Source organism: Lagopus muta, chromosome 1 (assembly GCF_023343835.1).
Source record: "Lagopus muta isolate bLagMut1 chromosome 1, bLagMut1 primary, whole genome shotgun sequence".
In the NCBI taxonomy this organism is placed as follows: Eukaryota; Metazoa; Chordata; class Aves; order Galliformes; family Phasianidae; genus Lagopus; species Lagopus muta.
The window spans coordinates 137150428-137173863 of NC_064433.1; the positions used below are offsets into that span (position 1 = coordinate 137150428).

Consider the following 23436-nt stretch of genomic DNA (forward strand, 5'->3'; position numbering starts at 1 on the left):
ATCGTAATTAGCACTTTTATACTTAACAGTTCTGTGTTTTTTTTTTTTAGTTAAACTCAGGTACCATATGGCACTTAAGGAGTGCCATATAGATGTACAGAGATTCTCTTCATTATGCATATGGAGAGCTTTACAAAGACCTGGTATCAAGGAGGTGGGGGTGAGGGGTGTGGGAGGGATGAAACACAATTTGAAATATGTTGATCATGTTGATTTACAACATTTTTTCAGGTCACCCAGCTTTATTTAAGCAATTCTGGAAAACTGTGCGCCACACTTCCCCCTCATATATTTTCCTGTGCTGAAAGAGCTTACCACATGCTGTTCCAGGAGCAGCGTCCCCAGTGCTTTATCCTCAGGTGAATTTTATCTTTCCATTAACTATTTTACTACTTTTGCCTTTCAGCTGTTCCCCCCAGGACTCAGTACTTAAGATTTCCATTTTGTTTTTTCCTCCAACTGATTTCTTTCTGTGTACTGATCTCTATATCATACACTAGAGCAGAATAGAACTGAAAAAGATTTAATTATACCTCAAGTTCATAAATTTTCTTGGGAACTTGCCACTCCATCTAACTGGATCTAATTACAAACAAAGAATTAATGATAAAGAATTCAAAGCTATTATGTGCATTGCTAGTATTACATGGAAAGGAATTAGAAATAGGATCTAATGAAAATAAAAAGAGAAGTCCTTTACAAAAGTTAAATCTCTGAGTTGATGCACCTGTATTGGAGCTTCCACTCTGCCTCACATGTTGTGTGAAACCCTGTGCTTGTTATTTAGTGCTCCATCTTCAATGTAGGGCACTTTATGTAATTTACGGTTGTTCCAATGGTAAGTACATTCAAGATTGCAAATAAAACTATTAAAAATCTCCAGTAAAACAGAGGTTCATCCAGATGCGCTGCTTTTATTTCAGTGAATCTTTGAATTCTCTTGGCTCCCTACATCTGTTAATCTGCTGCCCTCCCTTTTCTTCCTTCAGCCTACCTGAAAGCAAAGAGCGTGGCAAATTTGATGTAGCTGCTCAATCATAAAGTTGAACTATTTGAGAGAACTTACAATTGCTCTTGAACTACCTGTAATTCTAGAGGTAGTTAACAAGAGCTGCTAACCATAGTGTTGTAAAGTTACAACAATTACAGTGAGCACATAACAGCAATTGTATATGTACAGTTTTATTGGATTCTGTTTATGTGGATATGGACTTGTGTCAGTATTTGAAGCTCGTACATTAAGTCCACAGCAGGACCGGCAGGGCCCACTGGTTTTGGCTTAGTCTAAATAGTTCATAGAATGCCACATAGGCAAATAGCCACGCTAAATCATAAGGATGCTAGATTTGTTTGGTCTTATTAGCAGTAAATCCAGTGAAAATTGATTATTCCTGTGGAATAAAAAACTCAGAATAAAGTTGCCTTGATAATTGCAAGAGATGCCATTTTTGACATACAAATACTCTGGAAAGTGCTCACTAAGATGATACTTTTGTCGTCTATTACAATTGGATGCAAAGGAAATGATGCAAATATGGAATAAACTCCTAATGTGTATTTATTTTTAGGTCTACTTTTCTTCTAATTATGTATAATAATACTTTATATTATATGTAACTTGTTAGTTGAATTTATAAACACGGTGCTTTACTTTTATTGTAGTAAATTTTACTGTGAGATGACTGCTATTTTGATGTGCATGTTATGTAGTTATGATGTGATATGGAGCAGTGAGAAATAGTATCATGGCAATGTTAATATATTATTCTCACGTGCAGTTCTCAAAATATGTCTGGTTTAAATATAAGCTACCACATAAGTGATGGCAGTATCTATAACTGTCTCCTAAATCTTTCCTGAAAATTCATAGTTTGTTTTTAAGGGGGAAAAAAAAAAAGAAAGGAAAAGAAAAAAGTAATTTCTTTATAGAAGATAATTATTTTCAGTATATCCGGTTACCCACTCTCTTCTCAACAAGACTAGAAAGAGTTTCAGAAAATATGCCCTATGCATGTTAGTCCTGTCATCTTCATCATGCTTCTTTATTCTGGAGAGATAAAGTTTATGTTTTATTAGCAATGTTTGTCAGTTCATTTTTTTTTCCTGCCAAAGCTTAATTATGAAAAGAAACCTTCCATCAATTTAGTGGCTGTTGTTAATGATTCATGAATTACTCTTTTATTGCACACATACAGTGTGCGCTAATGAATTCTGCGCACAGCATAACCCTTAATGAAATACTGTTCTTCTTAGTCTAGTCATTTTTGCCTGCCAGGTTTTCACAAAGGATAATAAAGATTAGAGGTAAAGACTCCTGAAGTTGACTGAAACAGAGTTATGTCCAAAGCAATCATCCTGAAACCACTGCTACACTTCAAGTACTACTTCAATGTTCAGCCCATGTGTGTGTTCAGAATAGGTTCATGCTTTCTGGGCAGAGTCTCACAGTGCTATTTATTTCATGCTTAATCCTGATTGAACCAGGAGTTTGGCATCTCTTTACCCAAGTCCGTTACAACAAACTTGCTTAAATCTCTGCTTATTCACATCAATGAGTGAACTTGTCGTTCAGTCCCAAGCAGTTATACTTAGTGGTGCTGCTCATAGTTAGTGTCCTGTAAGAGGTCCATTTTAAGTGCTTAGGACAATTCATATCTATTCATTAGTTTTTCTCCTGGCCTTCTTTGTGTCTTTCTACTTATTTTCCTGTATTCTGAAGCTTTACTCTTAACTTCCTCCATGGAGCTACGGTGTTAAACATTTTTATTATTATGATTGCTATTTGGACACTTCACAAATGTCCACTTGCTGAAATCAAGTTTCTATTTTACAGTAGAAAAGGGTATGTCCAAATTATTGAAGAGATTACTACCAGTTATTCATAATTACTTGTAGTTTATAGTAAGCCTATCCCATTGATGTATGCTTAACACCAAGAGCTAGATGTGAATATACCTTTTATGAATGTTATCAAATAAAATAAAAATGTGTTATGCTTTTAAATAGTCAATAGATAGGCTTTTCATAATTAACTTGCTTCTGACTGGATTTTGTTCCTGCCATACAGGATATGAAAATGCATTAACCACTGACAAGATAAGTCAGAGCTATCTGGGAAGTCCAAGCATAGTTTATAAGCTTGTTAAAAGCTAAGGATCTTCAGTCAATCAAGCCAATGGTTTATGGGATGCTAATGGCTAATTTGGTGATTTAAAGAAGAACAACAAGCCTTAAGGAATATATGTAATGAATTGTTGTATAAAAGTTAGGAGACAGGAATGTCAATATCCAGAGATTTTATTCTGAAATAAACCACATTTATAAGCCCAATAACCTGGGACTGAGAGAAATCTTCATCTTTTAAAGTGGGCTGACTTGACAGCTTTTGATTTCCTCAGGTTAGCATCACCACATATATTCTGTTCAGGTTAATACTTTGTATTTTTTAAATTCTAATTCAGTGTATTGTAATTGCAGTGAGCTGTGGCACTACAGTTTGATCATCTTATTTATAATATGAAATTGTTTAGAAATACACTTTTCAAAATAGTTTACTTCACAAATATAATTTCCCACTAACAACGCAGAGTTATTTAGTTAATTTATGTTTAGCAATGTTACTCATACATGTATATTTCAAGACCAGGAACCTCGGACATGGAGCAGGACCCAGTGTCTTGCTGTGCTACCATGCAAACTGAGAAGAAATTTTTCTGGCCTTCCAAAAGGTTTCTCCCTTTTCCCTGGATACACACTGCTATCAGAATGGGAATTAGTATTAATAACTTACATGCTTGAGAGTGGAATGTTGAGGGCCTGGCTTCAGAAATTCATACAGTGTAGCAACTGTATCTGATCTGAATCTTCCTTTAAAACTGTTAGGAATCATATATGAAACAAATTCTGTTGGAAATTTTCCAGCATTTCTGATTGTAATCCAAGTAGCACAAGAGTAGTCTTTGTTTATTTTAAATATTACTGCAGAATTGGTCAGAAGTGTAAATGGAACAGGGCCAGTAAAACTCTGCCTGTTCTGTGATCTGAAGAGACAGGTAGCTCTTTCCTTCTATATTTTATCACAATTTCCCCCAAGCACATGATTTATATGATTAATTTACATTGGAGTTGACGTTTACAAAACAGTAATGATCCAGTTAAGGAAACTATCTGAATTCAGAAATAAATAATGTGGATATCAGAATGATGCAGTTATCTGCCAGTAGGTATAAAAGGCAGCATGCATTGGACAAGGTGTGGGCTGTTAGAGATTTGATTTTCAAACATCCGAGCACTTGTGCTCAGTGACATCATGTGTAGCTGTGGTTGATAAATTTCTGAGACATTTTAAGTGCAAAGAAATTCTGGGTAAGCTGAAATAATTGAATGAACCACTGTTGCCAGTCCTGCTGTTAACCTGTGATATGATGATAGAAGGTTGCAGCTGTGATTGTGGTCCAAGTATACTGTGGAGGGATAAAATTGTTTCATATCATGGCACCCAGGCATCAGTGGACAGTGAGTGAGCAGTAGGAGGTGTGACTCAAGAGATATTGGTATCTGTCTGCAGGCTCACTGACCTTCTGCATAGTACAGGCATAAGGTCTGTAATTTGCAAGAGCATGAAATGTCTTTAGGGGAGGAGCATCACAGGACTAATGCCCTTGTGTCACTTTTTTTCTTCTCTTGTTACTGATGACAGTTTAAAAGAACGCAGAATTTGGACACAGCCATTATAAAGGCAGAAAACTAATGCATCTACTTAGAAAACAGGCAGGCAACTTTGTAATATTAACATTCAGAGAGGGAATCCATGCTTGAGAGTGACATCAAATATAATCTAACATGAAATGAATTGTTGAAGGAAGTCAGAAGCTGAAGATTGAGCAATGTATAGTGCACTTACGGAGCATCCGGTCAATCCTGAGAGATGCTAGCTTCACATTTGCTATGGTGGTGACCTTGATTTCAAATGATTTGTTTTAAGACCTGGTTTAAATATGGCTTTGTGACCTATTATTTGAAGGCTTTGCATATCATATATCCAGGTTGCAAACCTTGGACTACAAACCTCCTGCAGATAACAGCAGGAGTTTGAAGTCCAGGGTCAGCCTGTTACTAAAGAAGGACATACTTAAAAGCAGCCTGATATATCACATAGAGTAATGAGAAATCCCTCTTGACACCTAGGAATGCATCTTATCAGGCAGACAAATATGATATCCACCAGAGCTGCATGTGTCCCATAAGAACTGACTAAGTGGCACAGAGATCTCAACTATGAAAACTTTTTTCTTTATTCTCTCTTTTATTTCTTCCTTTATTTAATTGTTTTCTCATTTGAAATGAGATTCCTATATATAAGGCAGTGGCCAGGCCAGTAATATATTTTGCTGCCCTCTCATTTTCATAAACTAGATTACAGTCTGACCAACCAGCACGATCACTGTACTTTAAATGACTGTAATAGAAACAGCCTTTAAAGTGTGATCAAGCAGGTAAATGAAGGAGGGGCACCAAAAGACATTTGGTTTGGTTCAGTTACAGTATAACAACTTAGAGTGCATCTAAGAAATTCCTTAATCAGGCTTCACTGACTTTATCCTTCCTTGATCGAATTGTCTATTACCTCGTTTTCTTCATCTGTCTTTCCTCCCAGGAATTCTTATTGTATGGAATATATATTCCACATCATGAACAAGAAGTTAAACGTTAGCTCTCTGCCAGCTAACTGTTAAATAATCTTTTCATTTTCTTTTCTCTTCATTTTTATTTCCTTTCTCTTCTTCCTAAAGCTTTACTTTTTTTTCTTTCTGACTCCTGTGGTTAACACAGTAGTATTTCCCCATCTGCAAAGAATTGGGCTGTGTAAGCAGATTCCTTAGCTGGCCAGATGATAAAGAAAGAGATAAAAAAAATTGCTGTAAATACCTTCAAAATGGCTTTAGATTTGGTTGGTTTGACTTGTGGTACAAGACAGTATAGCCAGACAGCTCTGAGAGACCGCGTCAATATAGTAAGCTAGTCTATCTCCTGTGTTTTCTTCTTGAGTATTTGCCATCCATAAACCTTCTGTTATTTCAAATGAGTGTTTGACTGAGATATCTTAAATCCATTCCAACACAAGTAGTAAAAAGCATAAGTAGTATTTCAGATGTGAAAATAAAACCAATGATTCCACCTTCTCTTTCTTTTCTGGTCATTTTACAGTGGAGAAAGTGGTTCTGGGAAGACTGAAGCCTGCAAACAAATAGTGAAGCACCTCACTTGTAGATCTAGCTCCAGCAGAAGTACCTTTGATACAAAGATAAAACATGTAAGTAGCATTCTGAACACTTGAGTAGAACAAGGCAAAAATCTGGTCTCTTTATATGCAAAGTCATTTGAACAGCAAGGAAAAAGGCACCTGCTGTGCAGAAGTTTCATGTCAGAGGAGGCTTCTTTCCTGCCTTGATCTGAATGGAAGCAGGATTAAGTTGACTGTTATGATGAGTGGAAACTAAAAAGTCGAGTCCAGTTTTGTTTATATATATTTTAGTTATTTTGGAAAGCAGTGTTTCAGTGAATGGAAAATATAGTGTGATAAGGTACAGCCTCCTGAATATGTACTGACTGCCTATAGTAAGTAAATAAGATTATCTGTGTGGTTGTAGTGGTCTTTGTCCCATCCAAGAAGTGCTTGGACATCTGAAGTAATAGTATGTGAAACAGAAATTGGAAAGTTGTGGAAGATCTACAAGGACTGACTGAAGTTATAGACTTGGTATTTGTGTATTAAATATGGAATAGGCAAGTGTTCTGAAATATTTGGTCAATCATATTTGATTTCAGTAGCAGAACCAAATTATGTCCAGTTGCACACTATGAAATCAGGAGAACCTGTTTTACATATCAGGTAAATTAGACTACATGCTAACACTTGTAAGTGTAAATTTTTCACTTGAACATTGAACATTCACTTGAACTTGAACTGAACATTGTAACTTTGTGAATAAACAACTGAAAACTGTATGTTTTGGATAGAAATGTGGGAGCAGTGAGAATTGGAAGTTGTGGGAGTCCTGTCGTTGCTGAGACTTGTCTCCTAGCACAGTTTAAATCCCCACCAGGAACTCTGGCAATATGTACCAGTATTGGTTATTCACAGTGCTTAATCTGCCCTGCTTTGCAAATGAAAGCGATGCAAATATGAATCCTACCATGTCACATACTATAGAGGTTAGAGTCCTAGTCTTGTTTAGTCAAGTAGTATAGAATTAAGCATGTTTCAATGACTTGTAATCAGTACAGATAGAAGAGGATCATCCCATATTAAGAAAAATAAGTTGCATTCTGTTTATAGAAGGATTCCTTGTGAATAGCTCAGGTGGGATAGCTGGCTTCAGACAGAGGAGGTAGGTGTAGCAGATCCCATCCAGGGGGAATTACATTATAGCTCTGCTTTAGTTGCCTTTTTAAGGTGCTTTAATGAGCACAATGACCTGGATTTGTGCTTGCTGCAGTTGCACATAGCACTATTTAAAGTTACTGAAGACACACTGGTCAAACCAGGTGCTGAATTAGCCTAATTTATGCAAATACACCCTAAATCTCAATGATACAGGAGTGAAACCAAAATTAAGTTCACTAGTTTCTGCTGCCACCTACTGCACCAGCAGCTGTTTTAATTAATAGCACTGAAGGGTCTGAGGTTGGGCCCTTGTCTTTTCCCTTCCGTTCACAGCTCCCACTATTCTGACGGCACTTAGGTGGGGTTTTTAAACTATTTTACTTTAATTTCTATACTGAAAAAAAATCTCTCAAGAAATTTGTTAAATTCCAAGCTAAAAAGTAGTCTTATTTTTTCAGTTACTGGTCCTGAACCAATTTCACTGACGTTTATTGAAATATTTTCTTCTCTTGTCACTGTTTTACCATTTTTTTCTTGAAGGTAAACTGTGTCTTGGAAGCCTTTGGACATGCTAAGACACCCCTAAATGATTTTTCCAGCTGTTTTATAAAATATTTTGAGCTACAGTTTTGTGAGAAGAAAAGGACATTAATTGCAGGTAAATATTTAAAATGTTTAATGCCTATTTTATGATTACTCTAGACTAGAAGGTGAGGAGTCACAGTGTGACATACAAGTGGTTATCAATTGCCTTCGAGTATGTGAAGAAAGGGAGTTTATGGAGTGTCAGAGGAACATGATTCATAGCATGTGAATTCACAGCTTGTTCGAAGTAGAGCAGTTATTGGAGGGAGAGAGCTGCTTTGTGTAACCACCAGGTGGCAGAAAAACCCAAGGAAAAAACTGACCACTGCTACTTCGTCTTCCATTTCCCAGGAATCAGTATTCCTCTTCATACCTGAGACTAAGCAAACTCTGAAAGTTGTGTATCACTTTACTGAATAATAAAAGTAACGAGCAGATTACTTTCTGCATTTGGAAGTATTGTGGTATTGGGCATTTTAAGTAGCCCTTAAGCTTAGCTGTTAACCTTAGGGCAGACAAAAAAGATATGCTTTCTAATAATCAAATTAGAAGTTGTTATAACTTTGAGCTTCCTCTGAAGGAACCAGGAATCATGCTGATGTTTCTTTCAGTTTGAGGTGAGAGTGTGGAGATAGTGTTCGCTTTCACTGTAAGTGGGAATCTTGTAATTACCAGCACACATTCATTAATGGTGAAAGTGGATATTGAGCAAATGTTCTGTGGGTTCTGAAAATTCTGGTCACCTGAGCCAGTCTGGGAGAACTTTCATTTCTGGTCTCTGTAGGCCATCAAAAAGTTACTCTGTACTAAAGTGAGAGGTGAGTGCAACTGTACACAGTTGCCTGCTTGCACTGATCCTCCTGGATAGCAAAGCTGTGTGGTGACACATTTTTGATCCAATGAACTTAGATTTCACTGGATAAACATTTCCAAAACTGCTTATTTTTAAAGAAAGTCATTGTTAATGTGTATTAGTATGTTTTGGTTTTTTTTTTTTTTTTTTTCTAAAAATGTTGTTTGAAAATATTTCATAGTGGTAACTACAGTTTATTTTCTCAAGAGTATTCAGTGTACCTTAGCAAGTATGAGAGAAAATATCTCTGTGTGAGAAATCAGTAGCACTTTCTTCAGTTTTGATTTACAGTAAAAATTCTCCCTGGATTGATCCATATGTAGCTTGTGCCATGTTATCCTGCTCTAAAACTAGAATGATGGTTTTTCTATGGATTTTTTTTTTTTTTTTTTTATGTTCTGCATCAACAAATTTCAGTATGTGAGCATTTCAGAAACATAAATGGCTTAATATTCATGGTACATCTGTAGTAAGGTTAAGTCATTGAGTTCCCCAGATGAGGATAGTGTGGAAGCCTGAATGTTATGTATTCAGCAGAATTTTGAGTGCTTCCCTTTCAATGAAAGAATCTGATTTTTTCAATCATAATTGCTATTTTAAGTCACAGCTTTTGTCTGCAAATGATATTAATGTGGAAACAGCTAGTCAGAATTTGATGTCAGTTTTCTGATAGACTGGTGCTGTGCCTTGATCACTTTGAAACCACTGACACACAATGAGAAAACCTAGGGTTGAGTTAGGGCTGTGAACAAATATAAACAAATTGCTTATCTTACGCAGAATGTTGGGCACTTAAGAACTGCATAAACTACTTAAACTAAATCTTAGGTAGCCAAAAGTTCCAAAATTTGTTTAAGAATGAGAAACTACAGTACAGGAGAAAAATGAGTACATGTATATTGCAGTTGTTCATGCTGTTCACTGTAAGAGTTGGATTTTCTAGGCTACTGCTATGCATCAGTTTTGAATGGAATTACCCCTGACTGACATTACAATAAATGAGAAAAGAATCTGGCATGTTGTCTTTGCCTGGATAAATCCTACCCAATGATTCTGTATATTTATTTGCAAGATTATTTGAAGCAGTATTTACTGTCTCGCACTGTTTAAGCATGAATGAAGTGTGTAAATATACAGAGCACCTGATTCTGCTGAGATAAGACTTTGTAACTCATTTGAGGAAACTGGGCTAAGTATGTCTGATCTGTAAACAAAAATTCAAGTGACACGAGGCTGCCTCCAGCAAAGGATTTAAACTCTTTAACAAACTGAGCTTTGAGGGAGAGGTCCAAAACAGTTTACTTAGGAAGAGGCACACTGAGTACATGCGTACATTTTTATTATACAAGACAAGTTCAAGGTAGCATTCTTTGTGTTTTAAGTGGAACTGGATCAACTTTGAAACAGCTTTTTGTTTGTGCTGAAGTTCTTTCATGTCTGGACCTTGTAAATGCCCTGATTTTTGTCACATAAGATTTTTTCTTGTAGAAGAAAGTCCACTACACCTGCAGAACAGAAATTTTGGCCACGATTTTCACTTGCAGGCTTGTTTTGGTCTTTATTAGAAACAGTGCCATGAGGTTCTGAAAGAAAGAGTGGAGCTCTTGAGTGTGGTTCTACTGAAAACCATAAGAGACATCCATAGAGGTTTGTGTCTCCTTTGACTCTGGTTTGTGATTAGAAACCCTGCAGTGTTATGCTGAAATGAGACTTCTCCTATGATAAGTAGCTTTATGGTAAGGTACCTTCCATTGCTTTCACCCAAACAAGTGAAGAAAATATAACCCAGATTAAGTCACTGTTCATTGAGACTGAGTATGATAAGGCAGTGGGAACTAGTAGAAAGTGATACATCAGAACACATTTAGAATAATCTACAGACAAGTGGTTTTGTTCTAAAATGAGCTCATACACAACAGAACTTGAAGACGGACCTTTTGCCAAAATATGGTAATCATAAGCAGCACTGCACACCCATTGCACAGTAGTGAAACAAGGATTACGTACCTATTTCCAGAAGTAAAATTGATGTTTTTATTTGGGAAAGAGAATGGCAAATGATCCCTTACATAAGTTGGCTTAAGTCCTGAGATGGGTGGCAAGGCCTCTCTCTGTTTCTTCAAACAACTGAAAAAAAGGTTAGGAAAAGAAGATCAAGTCTGAGGAACTTATTCTCCAGATTTTCCAGTCTTGCTTTTCTCATCTTCACTATTTGAAAATATAAGTTTTTATTTGGTTGGTTGTTTTTTTTTGTTTGTTTGTTTGTTGGGTTTTGTTTTTTTGTTTGTTTGTTTGTTTGTTTGTTTGTTTTAAGTTGTCCTAAAATGGAAGGATGTAAATTGATTTGTAAAAAGAGGCAGAATGCATTTTGGCCTGTGTTTGTTGCAAACATTTTTGATCAATTTAAAAAAAAAAAAGAAAAAGTTTAAAGCATGATTTTCCTTTTTTTGATGTAAGAAAGACTGCAGCCAAGTTCTCCGATGTATTTTTGTACCATGTTTCAGCTAGGAAATTCTGTATGTTATTATTTAGCAGTGGCTGTGTTTAGCAACAAAGTTTTTGAGAAAGCAATGTAGTTTCAAAGAATGCATCCTCGAAGATTTCACTGGCTACATTTTCAGAGCAGGCTCTGCCTGCTGACTGCAGCTACTCTGCAGATTGTCTGATCTGTTAGAAGTACAAGTTTCCTTGCACTTGTAAGTATAGCAGACATTGCACAAAAAACGACAGACTTTGCTTTAGAACTCCATTATTTTTCTCTTCTATTTCACATAGATTAAATACCGTATCATTTTTTCTTTATAGGAAGGCTGTGACAATCTTTTTTCTGAGTTAATTTAGTTTCATTAATTTAGTTTCATAAATTAGTTTCATTAGATTCTTGCTGATCAGAAATTTGACAGTTCTTAACAGCTATTCCTACTTCTGGAGATGCTAACTGAGATGAACTGTATTTAGCCTTATTGAAGTCGGTGACTTGAAGTAGCTGGAAAGTGCTGAATTAATCTGTGCAATCTAAATAAGTGGTGTTGCCCATCATTAAAGTCAACTGTATTAATTAATCAGATGACTTCCAATATATTTTTTCTTGCTATTATTAACCAGTGAATACTGAAAACATCTGAGCGATAGTTATGAAAGCCTTAGTGAAGACATTTGCACAGAAGGAAAAGTGATTGAGGATTAGTAATAGCCTCTTTTAAAATTAGGTGATGGTAGGGTTACTTCTGTAAGAAATACAAGAAGAATAAAAGATATTTCAGTGCTTCCCATCTTTAGAAATCTTTAAATTCCAACTCTGCCTTCAAAATTCCTCAGGCATTTGAAGTTGCAATTCTGGATACACCTAAAAATGCAGCATTTTTGACTGCACTGAATACTGAGTGTTATTTCATACTTAATCACATTTTTCTTCAAGAAAAAAAAAAAAAAGCTACTGGATGCACATGCCAGTGTTTGTAGTACTGGGCATGCAGCAACTGCTTGTAGACTTGGTCATCATCCACACCATTGGAAGATATGATTTAATACACTTTTATGTTCTATGTTTGCATGGTTTCAAAAATACAGTTCCTTCTTTGCTGAGAAGTGCATTTTAACCTCTAAACTTAACAATGACTTTTTCTAGGATAGAGGTGCTCACTGACACCCTGTGAAAGCTCTGCTGCATTGCAGGGTTTGAAAAGCATGTAGTAGCAGCATAGTGTGCTGCAACCTTGTTGGAGGTGCCTCTTCCAAAAAACTTAGTGAGCATGGAGCATTTCCATAGTCAAATCACAGCTGAGTTCTTCCTCCTTCCCCTTCCTTGCAGATGTGCTGATTCATGTGCCTTTTCAAATGGCAAGCTCATCATAGCCCTTCTGGAATACACGTCTTTCCCCAAGTATTGGTTAATGGGCTTGCTGACAACCATGCAATTTGTCTTGTTGTAGCCATCTAGAAGTTAGGTGGCTAATCTATATTATTAAGATGAGCATGCTTGATTGCCAAGAGAGAAAAAAGAAATGGATGCATGGACCATTTTTTCCAGAACATCTTGAATCTTTCTTACATCTTTGTTCATTAAGAAGGAGTTTGGAATTCTCAGATTTCTACACTTGGGTGAGATTACTAATAGCTAATTTTAATAGAATTTGGATTCTATATATGATTCTGTATAGAAAGTTATGGTACTATGAATGGTAGTATTTTTTATATCATACATACCTCAGACTGCTTTATTAAAATATTTTCTATTTTTCAGTGTTGCAGTGATGAATGGTTTAAAAAATCTGAGTATAGAGCAGTCAAGATAACAATGAATTTATTTGTTTGTTTCTTAATCAGCTAGAATTTATACGTACATGTTGGAGAAGTCTCGTGTCATTATGCAACCTCTCAACCAGAGCAATTTTCATGTTTTTTACTTAATGATGGATGGTCTGTCTGCTGAAGAAAAATACACGCTGTACCTCAGTAATTTGTCTACACACAGGTAGGAAAACAGCTTTATATTTAGTATTAATGTTCTACATATTTTAACACCTCTGAGCTGCTGAGGTAGATCCTTCCTCCAGTTGTTAACATTTGTATTCTAAATCTTCAATAATCTCTGAAGTTATTTATTATCAAGTACATGTTCACAAGGATTGCATTGTGCAGCACATGTGTTGTCTGTTAGGATTATTGCCATAAAGAACAAAGAAGAAGAAAACTTCTCAGTTCTTTGTTTTATTGTTCCATTTTTTGTGGATTAGAGTTACTTTTCTCCTCTCTTTTTCTGATGAAATATTTTGTCTTCAGGAAAGGCTATGTCAATAAAATAAGACTTTTTTCTGCAATGTGTTGATTTTGGTGAGATTTCACCATAAGTAAATGCAAATTCAGTTTACTTCATGTTGTTATGAAGAAAGAAATGAAGTTTTGACTGCTTTGAAACCAGGAATAGGGTTCAACATCCAACACCTAAAATTAGGTCTTTGTGTCTCCATGTGAGTTGATTGTCTTGGCTTGCAGTGAAATTCAGAGGTGATTGAATCTGTATTCAGCTGTATGTAGATTTACAAGTGGATACGTGTTTCAGGGTAAACAGAGCCATGTCTGTGGATTCATAAACTATACTTCCTGCTTAATTACAGAGATTGGTGTATAGACGTCTAAATGTAGTATCTCTAAGGCCAAATATATACCAAATGTTTAATATTATAAGAACTTGTTGAATTTTTCAGGAATGTCTGGGGATATCTTGAAATTTATTAATTCAGATTTGTTTGGAATGAAAGCATATTCCTGAAATAGATCATTCGCCTTTCTTTTTTCAGTCTTTCCTAGGTTGTTCCTAAGAAGTGTGACTGAAATGAGAAAAGCCTTGTTGGTATTAATAACCTTCTCTTCAATTGTGTGTCTTTATCATGAGTGTTGTGAGTAACTGTAAAAAGACCTGCAGTAGATAAAATAACTTAAAAAGAGTGCTTTGAGTTTTTCATATCGGAGCCTTTTTCCTGTTGGCTGTTCTTTCAACTTGTCTATCTCTAAGCTAGTACTGCTAAGGTTTGGGCTTGTAAAGAGAAAGATACAGCATTCATTTTTGCAGAAAAACTGTTACTTGATTCTGATCATATGTTAAACATTAATCTTTAGGCTACTATTGTTAAGTAATGTTTTAATCTGTTAACACATTTGATTTTATACAGGATAGTATAATGCACTTACTTTGAGGTAACCTGAGGCTAAGTTGCTGTATTAAAAACATCCCAGTTCAAAGGAGGAGGAGAGTGTTAAACTCTATGGTTTTAATCTTTTGAGGACCAAAAGGTTTCTGATCTTTACTTTATTGCTTTTTTAGCAAAAGTTTTTTGGAATTACTCAGCTTATTCAGAAAATTAAAAGAAAAAATTACGTAGCTTTGCATGAAGATTTAGCAGGAAAGAGCTTAGCTAAAACATGAATAATTAGATTCACATGAACAAAGCTTTATCTGATGAGATATTTGATAAGCATCTAAAAAAGAACAAAATAGCATTTCTAAATATATGTCTGTACACTAAAGTGCCAAAGCTTTAGAAGTAATTTATAGCTTAAAATTTGCATAAAGCTGCTTTTTATCAATAAAGCTTTGCTTTGGCTTCATCGAGTAGATTTTATCTTGTGTGATTGAGAGTTCAAGCCAAGAATTTCTTTCTTTAGATTCTTGGATATAAGAGTTCAGTGGGCAAGATTTTTCTCAATTAATGGAGTTAAACAAGGGGGAAATTTCTACTGTGACAAACTCATACATGAATAAGGAAGGCAGAATTTGGCTTCTATTACTGGTTCCTGATTTCTGACTTAGTCCGATTTTGATGAGATCATATCATTCTGGTAGCATCAGTAAGTGAATTGGTTATGTTTTCTTTAAAGAACTGTAATCTTGACTCTTATGGCAATTTTAATTAGATAATAACTAACTAGATAATAGGTTAATAGGTTATAATAATAACTAAATAATATGGTTCATAACCACTGACTTTTTAAAAAATTTCTGTTCTCTTTACATTATTTAAATTTGCAACTTTAAGTAGAAGATTAGACAATCTTAATAAATGATGATCACAAGATTTTTTTTGTGGCTTGCTTAAGCCATTGCAATAGGGAAATGAGATGCAGCATTGATTTTACATTCTCATTTTAAAGGAAAGTACCAAATTAATATAATTGATACTGGTTATGTTTATACATGATCCTACAAAATGTAAGAGGTAGTTCACGTGCAAAGCAACTTACAGTCCTCAATTAAGAGTTGATGTAAATAACATAAAGGGGAAATCCCTCCCCTTCGGAGTCACTGAGAATTTTAGGCTGGGGTTTCACCCAAAAGGGGAGTTTAATAGGTGTTTAATAGCTTGTAATTCCATGGTGCTTGATGCTTTCCTGAGAGGGATGCTGAGCTCAGAAACTTCAAGTCATGTGCTTGCAAATATAATGACCATTAGGGCAGCATGTGGTGAACAGGACTGGGCCGCGTTCTACTGAACCAAATATAGCTCAGTGAGCCGTACAAATCGGTGTATGGAGGGGTCTGTTTCCTGCTGTGTCTGCATGTGGATCATGATGGATAAGGATAGAAACATTTTCTGAAAGGTAAGATCACTGCTCAGAATTGAGCAAGGGAACCATGTCAAATACAGTCTCCAAAGGGCAAGTCAAGGCTTTTGTCTTAACAGCTGCACTTCTGAATTCATTATATTCAGAAGCTGATTTTATCAACAGATCCTAGACCAAAATTTCCAAAATTTCTATAAACTTCGTGTGTTTCAGAAGAACTGCAGAACTTTATTTTGCCGATTGCATGTAATATAGGAGATGGTAGGGATTTTAAATCATATTCTTGATTTACTCGATTTGTTTTTTGTCTGCCTTTTTTTGAGTGCTGATATTGTCCTATTACTATAAGCATTGTTCTTCTGGCATATGAAGTTTGGGCTCATAGGTAGAGTATGTACTACCTTAGCGGTGATTCTTGCAACCAAAGTGAAACAGAGAAGTGACAATGCTGATAAGTCAGTTTGTAAGTGGTCTTCAAGTCTTGTGAAGAAAGGGTGCTAGTCATAGTGATTAGACAGAAAAGAAAATAATATGGGAAAATTCTTACAGAAGATTGTTGAAAGATCTTCTTATATTGTTTTGGATCAGTTGTTTTGTATTTTCGTTTATACCCCAATGCTATAGTGTATAAATAACAGTAATAGAATATTTTTGTGTAATAGCTATAAGTATTCAAATATACTGTCATTAAATTGTCATGTTGTCACATTTCTATATGTGTATTAGAGACTGGAAGTAGCTTAAGGCTACTTGTAGAAAATTGTTCCAGAAAAGATGGTTCAACCTGATGTCAACATTTTTGGTTGCTAGTTATCTTCATTAACTGTACTGTTGAGGCTTTTGATAGGCAAACTGATACCATACTCTCAGCCCTGCAAGTTGATACGGATGTAGGGCCAGTTTTCAGTCCTCCTTTGTAATGTCAGGTCTCTGCCACCCAGCATGTATAGGTTCAATTATATTTGTAAATGAGCTGTGTGGGTAAAAATGAACAACTTCAGCCAGGGAAAATGTAAATATACAAACTCATGTAGCAACTGGACTCTGGTCAGGGAATTCATTTTGTGTTTGTAGCTCAGGCTGTGCTGTCTCCAGGCGTGAAAAAGTTTTCCTTTCTCCCACAGCAGAATGTACACTGCACTGTGTGCTCTGCCTGCCTGTGTTTCTCCTACTCCTTAAAAGCAGTGAAACTTATTTGCACAGTAACTGTAAATCAGGCCACAGAAATGATTTGCTTTTACTGGTTTTCAGAGCAGGTCCCAATTCACTGTCAGTGAGAAAACTTTACATTAATTTCAAGCAATTTTAGTGGAGTGGTTGAATTTCTCATTAGAATTGAGACTGATCTGGACCTCTTTGCTTGATCACTGAGGAAATCATTCACCACTTAAATGGTAAAGTTTGGTTTTCACAAGGACTTGGACTAAACAGCAAGGGGCAGTGAATGAGACACTAAGTGCAAGACTTTGACTTTTCTGTGTGTGAGACCCCTTTTCTAACAAGAGCATATACAGTGTGTGCAAAATGGAATTATTCTGGGATCATCCACATAGATCCCCAGTCTACCTTTCCCTCACACACAAGAGCTCAAGATTTCAAGATAGTGAGTGGCCACTAACCCTGATTTTCCCCAGTTCAACATAACCTGGGAGGTAGCCTTTATTTTCTTACTGCTGTTGATACAAAACCAGGATGACATTGTGTATTTCCCTGTCTTCCTTCTTTTTTTTTTTCCCCTTCTTTTTATCTTCAGATGCCACAGTTGATTGTCTTCTAATTTAAAAATAACAGTGAGAAATACTGATCTTGAGCATTGTTTAACTGTTTTCCACATCTGTGTTGTTTGTCTACACATGTAGCTGTGGCAGTGTAATGATGCAAGGCAAATTCACAGAAGAACTGTAAAAATAAATATTTTGGACATATTCAAGTCCTCTGATGTGCCATTCTTTTTCCTTTTACTCAAGTCTGATCATGTTTTTCCTCATAGATATTTACTTTCATTTAAACTTACAGTACCCCCCCAAAGCCTAGCACAGATTTTTATGCAAATGTGGTTATGCAATATCAAAATGATCTGTTTGCTTTGTAAATTAAGTGTTGCTGATATCTGTATCTGATGACTAGTGAGAAATCCAAACAAGTGTTAGACCTGTCTTACAGATTTGGTTGGATCTAAATATCATGAATGAAATAGCTAAATCTGGAACGGTTTAATTAGATTTTCCCTCAAGTCATAGTCCTGCTTGAGTAATAATTTCCATATGAAGCACCAGCTTATGTCACCTTACCAAAGTGCCGATAGACTTCATGTGCTGAAGTATTTGTGAAGAATTTTGTGTACCAAAATTCTCAGTCTTACCCCAGTAAAGTCCAGTGTTGAGGATATATGAGCTTCACTATTGAGGTTCATCTTTATTGACAGAATAAAGCTCCAGGCAATTAGAAAAGTAGCATTAATTGTATTTAAATTTAGATGGAAGGTAAAGATCACACTCAGGTTCCTCAGCTGTCTTTCATTTTTCCATTGTAGATGTATAGGCATGGGAGGGAAGGAAAGCCGTGACAGGAGAGTCTAGGCTTATTATCTCTGCCAGCTGCATGCCTATGGGTGGGAGGTTTTTCTTGCCCATATCTCCTTCGTAATTCATCTCTGCAAATAGTAGCAGACTATCATTTTTACTTTTCTTTAAATATTGTTCCTTTTTCATTCTTGAACAGTTTTATTTTGCCTCCTTTAAATTGTCAGAGTCCAGTGGTATTTCCAGGATTTAAGCAATTCCTTGTAATGGATAGAGAGGAGCCAAGGCAGGCTCCTCTGCACTAAAACACAAACCAAGGCCTTGAAGTTTGAAAGGGCACCTGATGTTTTGCAGAGGATAAGTCAGGGATGAGTGACTATATATGGGTAATTCTCAAAGGCAGTATCTGAAATTAATCATCTTGCCATTATCATACTCCAATATACTTTTTTTTTTTCTTGTAATGAATACTAATTAAATGTTAATTTTCAGGTTTTTTAATCCTGGAATTATTACCTTTTTGTCCTGGATTTTTTTCCTTGCCCAAAGTCTGAAGCATGCTGACGGGAAGTTATCCATCATTTACGTATCCAAGCTCAATTGTAATGCATGTCCAATACAATTTCATTCTTTCCTTTTTTTTTTTTTTTTTTTTTTTTCCCTGCTTATAATCACATTGCACAACAGTTGGAGGATTTAGAGTTGAATCTCAGACTGGTGTAAAAAAATCTTACAAAATATTTTCTGCAGTCATTAGTATTTTTTTTAATCTTGAAGGTACGCTCACGTTCTCCAAAAAGAATCATAGAATCATAGAATCACTAAGGTTGGAAAAGACCTAAAAGATCACCCAGTCCAACCGTTCACCTATTCCCAATAGCTCCCACTAAACCATGTCCCTCAACACAACATCCAGTCTTGCCTTGAACACCCCCAGGGTCGGTGATTCCACCACCTCCCTGGGCAGTCCATTCCAGTGCCTGACCACCCTTTCTGAAAAGTAATACTTCCTCATGTCCAGCCTGAATCTCCCCTGCCGTAGCTTGAAACCATTCCCCCTGGTCCTATCACTAATGACACGAGAGAAGAGGCCGACCCCCAGCTCACTACAACCTCCCTTCAGGAAGTTATAGAGAGCAATAAGCCTGCGTTTCAAGTATTTGAATGCATACAAGACAGGGCAGTGGTACACATAGCGCAAGCTATGTTTATTAGCATGCAAAGGGCCATTGGCATTTAAAGATTTTTCAGGCATGTTTGACAAATTTTCTAACTAATGAGATAATGGAAGAAGACTCAGTGTGGAAGTGCAGCTCTAAATCCAGTTTGCAAAAATTGAGGAAGTTAATTTTTATTGCTCCATCAATGAAGATGTTCTATACAAAATTCTGATGTTCCTGAAGTTTTCCTATGGTCCCAGATGACAAGTATGAAATGCTTCAGAGGTGAAATCGATGCAATGCCATATATGGGAACATGCATCCTTAAAGCAGCTGGTGACAAAAATAACTCCGGTAGAAGTTTTGATGAGAGATGGAGGGTTGTAGCAGCTGTACAAATTTACAGGGATGTTACTGACAGTCAAGAAGAAGAAATAAATAATTTGACTAAATATGGGAAGTCTAAAAAATCACTTATTTCATTTGATTTTTTTTCTGTTCTTCACATTATTAGTAATATATGCAATGCTTGGCACTTTGTTTCCTATAAGTTAACACGTATCCAAGCTAAGTCAACTAATTTGTGTTTTCTCTCTGGAAAAAACAACAACAATGCCCATACAAATAGTATTTCAATTTGCACCAATTACCAAAACGTCAGAATCTCAAATAACTTTCAGTATCACTAAATATTAAATCACAAATAGAATATAATTTGCAGGGTTGTTTTTTTTTTTCCCCTTCAAAATACAAAAATTGGAGAAAATCTTTTTAAGCACCATTCTCCCCAAATTGCCTAAGAGTATTTTTTTCTTTCTGTTACTAAGGGGAAGAATTCTTCATCACAGAAAGTCCTGAGAGTTCTTCCAAAAGATGGGTTCTTTACAAGGTCTTTGACTTCCAAAATATGCAGCCTGGAATATACATTCTCTAATACCTTGCGAGAATTTCCCACTTCCTGCAAGCATGTATTGCCTTCATTAAGCTGATAATTGTAGTATTTCACAGTTTCCTTGGAGCTTGAACAAAATAAGCTACCTTTTAAGATTTCTGTATTCTAGAGAACTAAACAAAACTGAAAACCTGATTTTTTTTACAGTGATTTTGTTGGCCATTTTTAGTTCATCTGTGTAGCCAACTTCATTGAGAACTCTTTGAAAGGTTTTTTGTTTTATTCTGTTATTTTTATCTCCTTTGCCTTCTTACACAGGATGAAGGACTGCTTATGTCTTAATTCTAAGCCACGGTTGTACTCAGATGAAACAACCTAAAAACAAATTTGCCATGTTTTTTTGTTTGTTTGTTTGTTTTGTTTTGTTTTTTCTATTTTTATGTTTCCAAACGGGACAATTCAAGTAAACTTGTAATGTTTCAAAAATTGATTTCCCTGGAAGGCTGGGGCCTTTTTGGTGTCTCATGTTGAAAAGATACATTGGTCAGACATTCTTGAAAATGGAAGTGTCAAATTTTCTTAAGCTGTGGCAAAATTATGGAATTCTGCTGGAATTCGTTCTAGTACAAAAAGTGACAGGTATAGGTAAAGTACAATGTAAAAATGAAAGCAGATGTTTTTGTGTTTGTTTTGTTTTTGTTTGTTTGTTTTTAACTACTTGTGTTAATAAGAAATGTTAAAATCATACACTTCAATCAGTTCCATCTTCGTAATACCATTTACTTATATTTCAGCTGTCTAGTGAAAGGCTTTGACTGTTAATGCTTGTTTCTTAACTGTTGTCATACAATAGTACTGTGAAAATCTGATACACAGCCAGTGGTACTATTTTAAAGACAAGATCTGTAGGTTCCGACTGAAGTGAGGCAATTCCATTTACTTACATTCCAGTGAGATCTGACAGCTAAACTGCACCATCTGCTTACTAGAAAGCTAATGCAGAAAGAAACAGGTTTAAACTTGCTTCTGTGAGTTTTACATCTATGTAACGTGGAATTGTTTCAACATCAAAAGAGTTGTCTAAATCTTCCCCATCCTGCTTTGCTTTGCTTACTTTGTTGCATGCCATTTGTTCTTTTCCTCTTTGCTTTCTATTTATTAATGTACATTTTTTTTTCAATGATTGAACCTTCTCAATTGAATGTGCAACATATTCTAGCAAAATGTTCCTTCATATTTCACTTAACTTTCCCCTGCCCTCTTATATATTCGGTCTTCACTTCCCCAGTATTTAAACTACTAGTATTATTTACCCCAGTACCCCTCTACTCAGTTTTCCTTTGTCTTCCTTATAAGTGCATATTTTGTGAGTAAACCATGTTCATGAGATTATTCAATTTGTTTTATTACTTTTTCTTTCCCAGAAGTGAACAGGAATTCAACCAAAATAGACATTTCCCCCCTCTCTCTCTTCCTTGTCCTGTTCCTTCTTTGAAATTCAGGCTTTGTTAATTACTTAGAGCACGATTTTCAAGCACCAGTGTTGTCCTTTTCACTTCAAAGAAGGAAGGGTTGAGAGGCAATGCCAGTAATGGCTGACATCTGTCGTGATCTATTATGCAGCATAGCAATAATCAGGACTGACTCACTTGGTTTTGTTGAGGATGGACATCAGAAAATCTATTGTACGTTGTCTTAAGATACATCTTCATGTTATAAAGTGTTATTGCTATTGATTCTACTGTTGAATTTTATCTGAATCTAATGAAATCTAATGAATTTTTCAGTAATACCAGAGATCAAAAAATTCAACTAAGTGTAACTAAGTTTAGGGGATTTTTGCATTGAACATTTTTTTTTTTGTTACTCGGTGGTCTACTTCATGTAGTTTTACTTATTTACCTAATTCACTTCTGTTCATGTAAGTTTTAAAACTAGTAGTCTCTTTAGATTTTAATGGAAATTAAATGGAATCCTAAGTAGCGTATTAGTTTACAGAACAAATTTCTCTGTGTTTTTTATCAGGGCAGATATGATACCTGCAATGTGTAGAAAGAAGCTTACTCCCTAAAATTATTTCTGTATGCTTTGATATTAAGCAAAAAGCTAATTGCAGTGTGTGGTACTTGGTGTTAAGTTTAATACTTTATCTTTCTGAAAACTGACTCAATTTCATCTAACTTAAACCCTTTATCTGAGATATTTATGGATCTTTACATCCTACATAATACATTTCTAGGAGGTATCATTGCAACTACATTAGATATAATTGGGATCACAGCTCAGGTTTTCAAAACAAAACTGGAATATTTATGTGTGTCATCTACTTTATTTTGCAAATTAAGTGCCCATTTCTGCCCTGTTTACAGATTCCTACACCTCATGCATAAAGTTTACGTCTACATTTTTAACTTTGTTTGACAATATTTGTTTTGAGTATCTGGCTATGTAGTTGTTTTGGCTGGTTCATCCTGAATTTGGGGTTAGTTGCATATACATAGGAATGCTTACACTCTAATTACATGTCAAGATGTCCAAAATAGTATTTTTCAACTTGAAAGCAGAGGTACCTTAGCCTTGGATTTTGATGTTTAATTTATTTATTCCAGTTCTGTCATTTGCTGTATATTACAGCATTGCTGCTTTATTCCCAAACGATCCTTTAAGAAAATAGATTTCCAATGATGGTTGGTAATTATTAATTTACATGAAATCCAAGAATAATTTTTATTTAACAAAACAAAGATAATAAAATAAATCTTACACTTAGCTCAGTGTCTTTGTCTTAGGTCCCAAGTGGGCTTGTTACTTGTCTGGCTTTCAGAATAAACGCTATAGAAATTCTGCTTTGTTCAGGAGCGTAAATCTGAAACTCATATTCCTCTGGGGATATTCCTTCATCTGATGTTAACAAACCCCTCTTCATTGTATTAATCTTCATACATATTGATTGAGTGGTGGCTGAGGGTGTGCTG

At 35.6% G+C, this 23436-nt stretch overlaps 1 protein-coding gene across 6 annotated transcripts in view; it reads left to right on the plus strand.

The window, feature by feature from the left end:
- Positions 1 to 23436, plus strand: part of MYO16 (myosin XVI) — a 373785-nt gene that overhangs the window by 207826 nt on the left and 142523 nt on the right. For all 6 annotated transcript variants that reach the window (XM_048957497.1, XM_048957167.1, XM_048957264.1 and 3 more), the window contains exons 13-16: positions 232 to 359; positions 6208 to 6313; positions 7928 to 8045; positions 13152 to 13299. In XM_048957497.1, coding sequence (XP_048813454.1) covers positions 232 to 359; positions 6208 to 6313; positions 7928 to 8045; positions 13152 to 13299 — 500 coding nt within the window. The remainder of the gene's footprint in view (positions 1 to 231; positions 360 to 6207; positions 6314 to 7927; positions 8046 to 13151; positions 13300 to 23436) is intronic.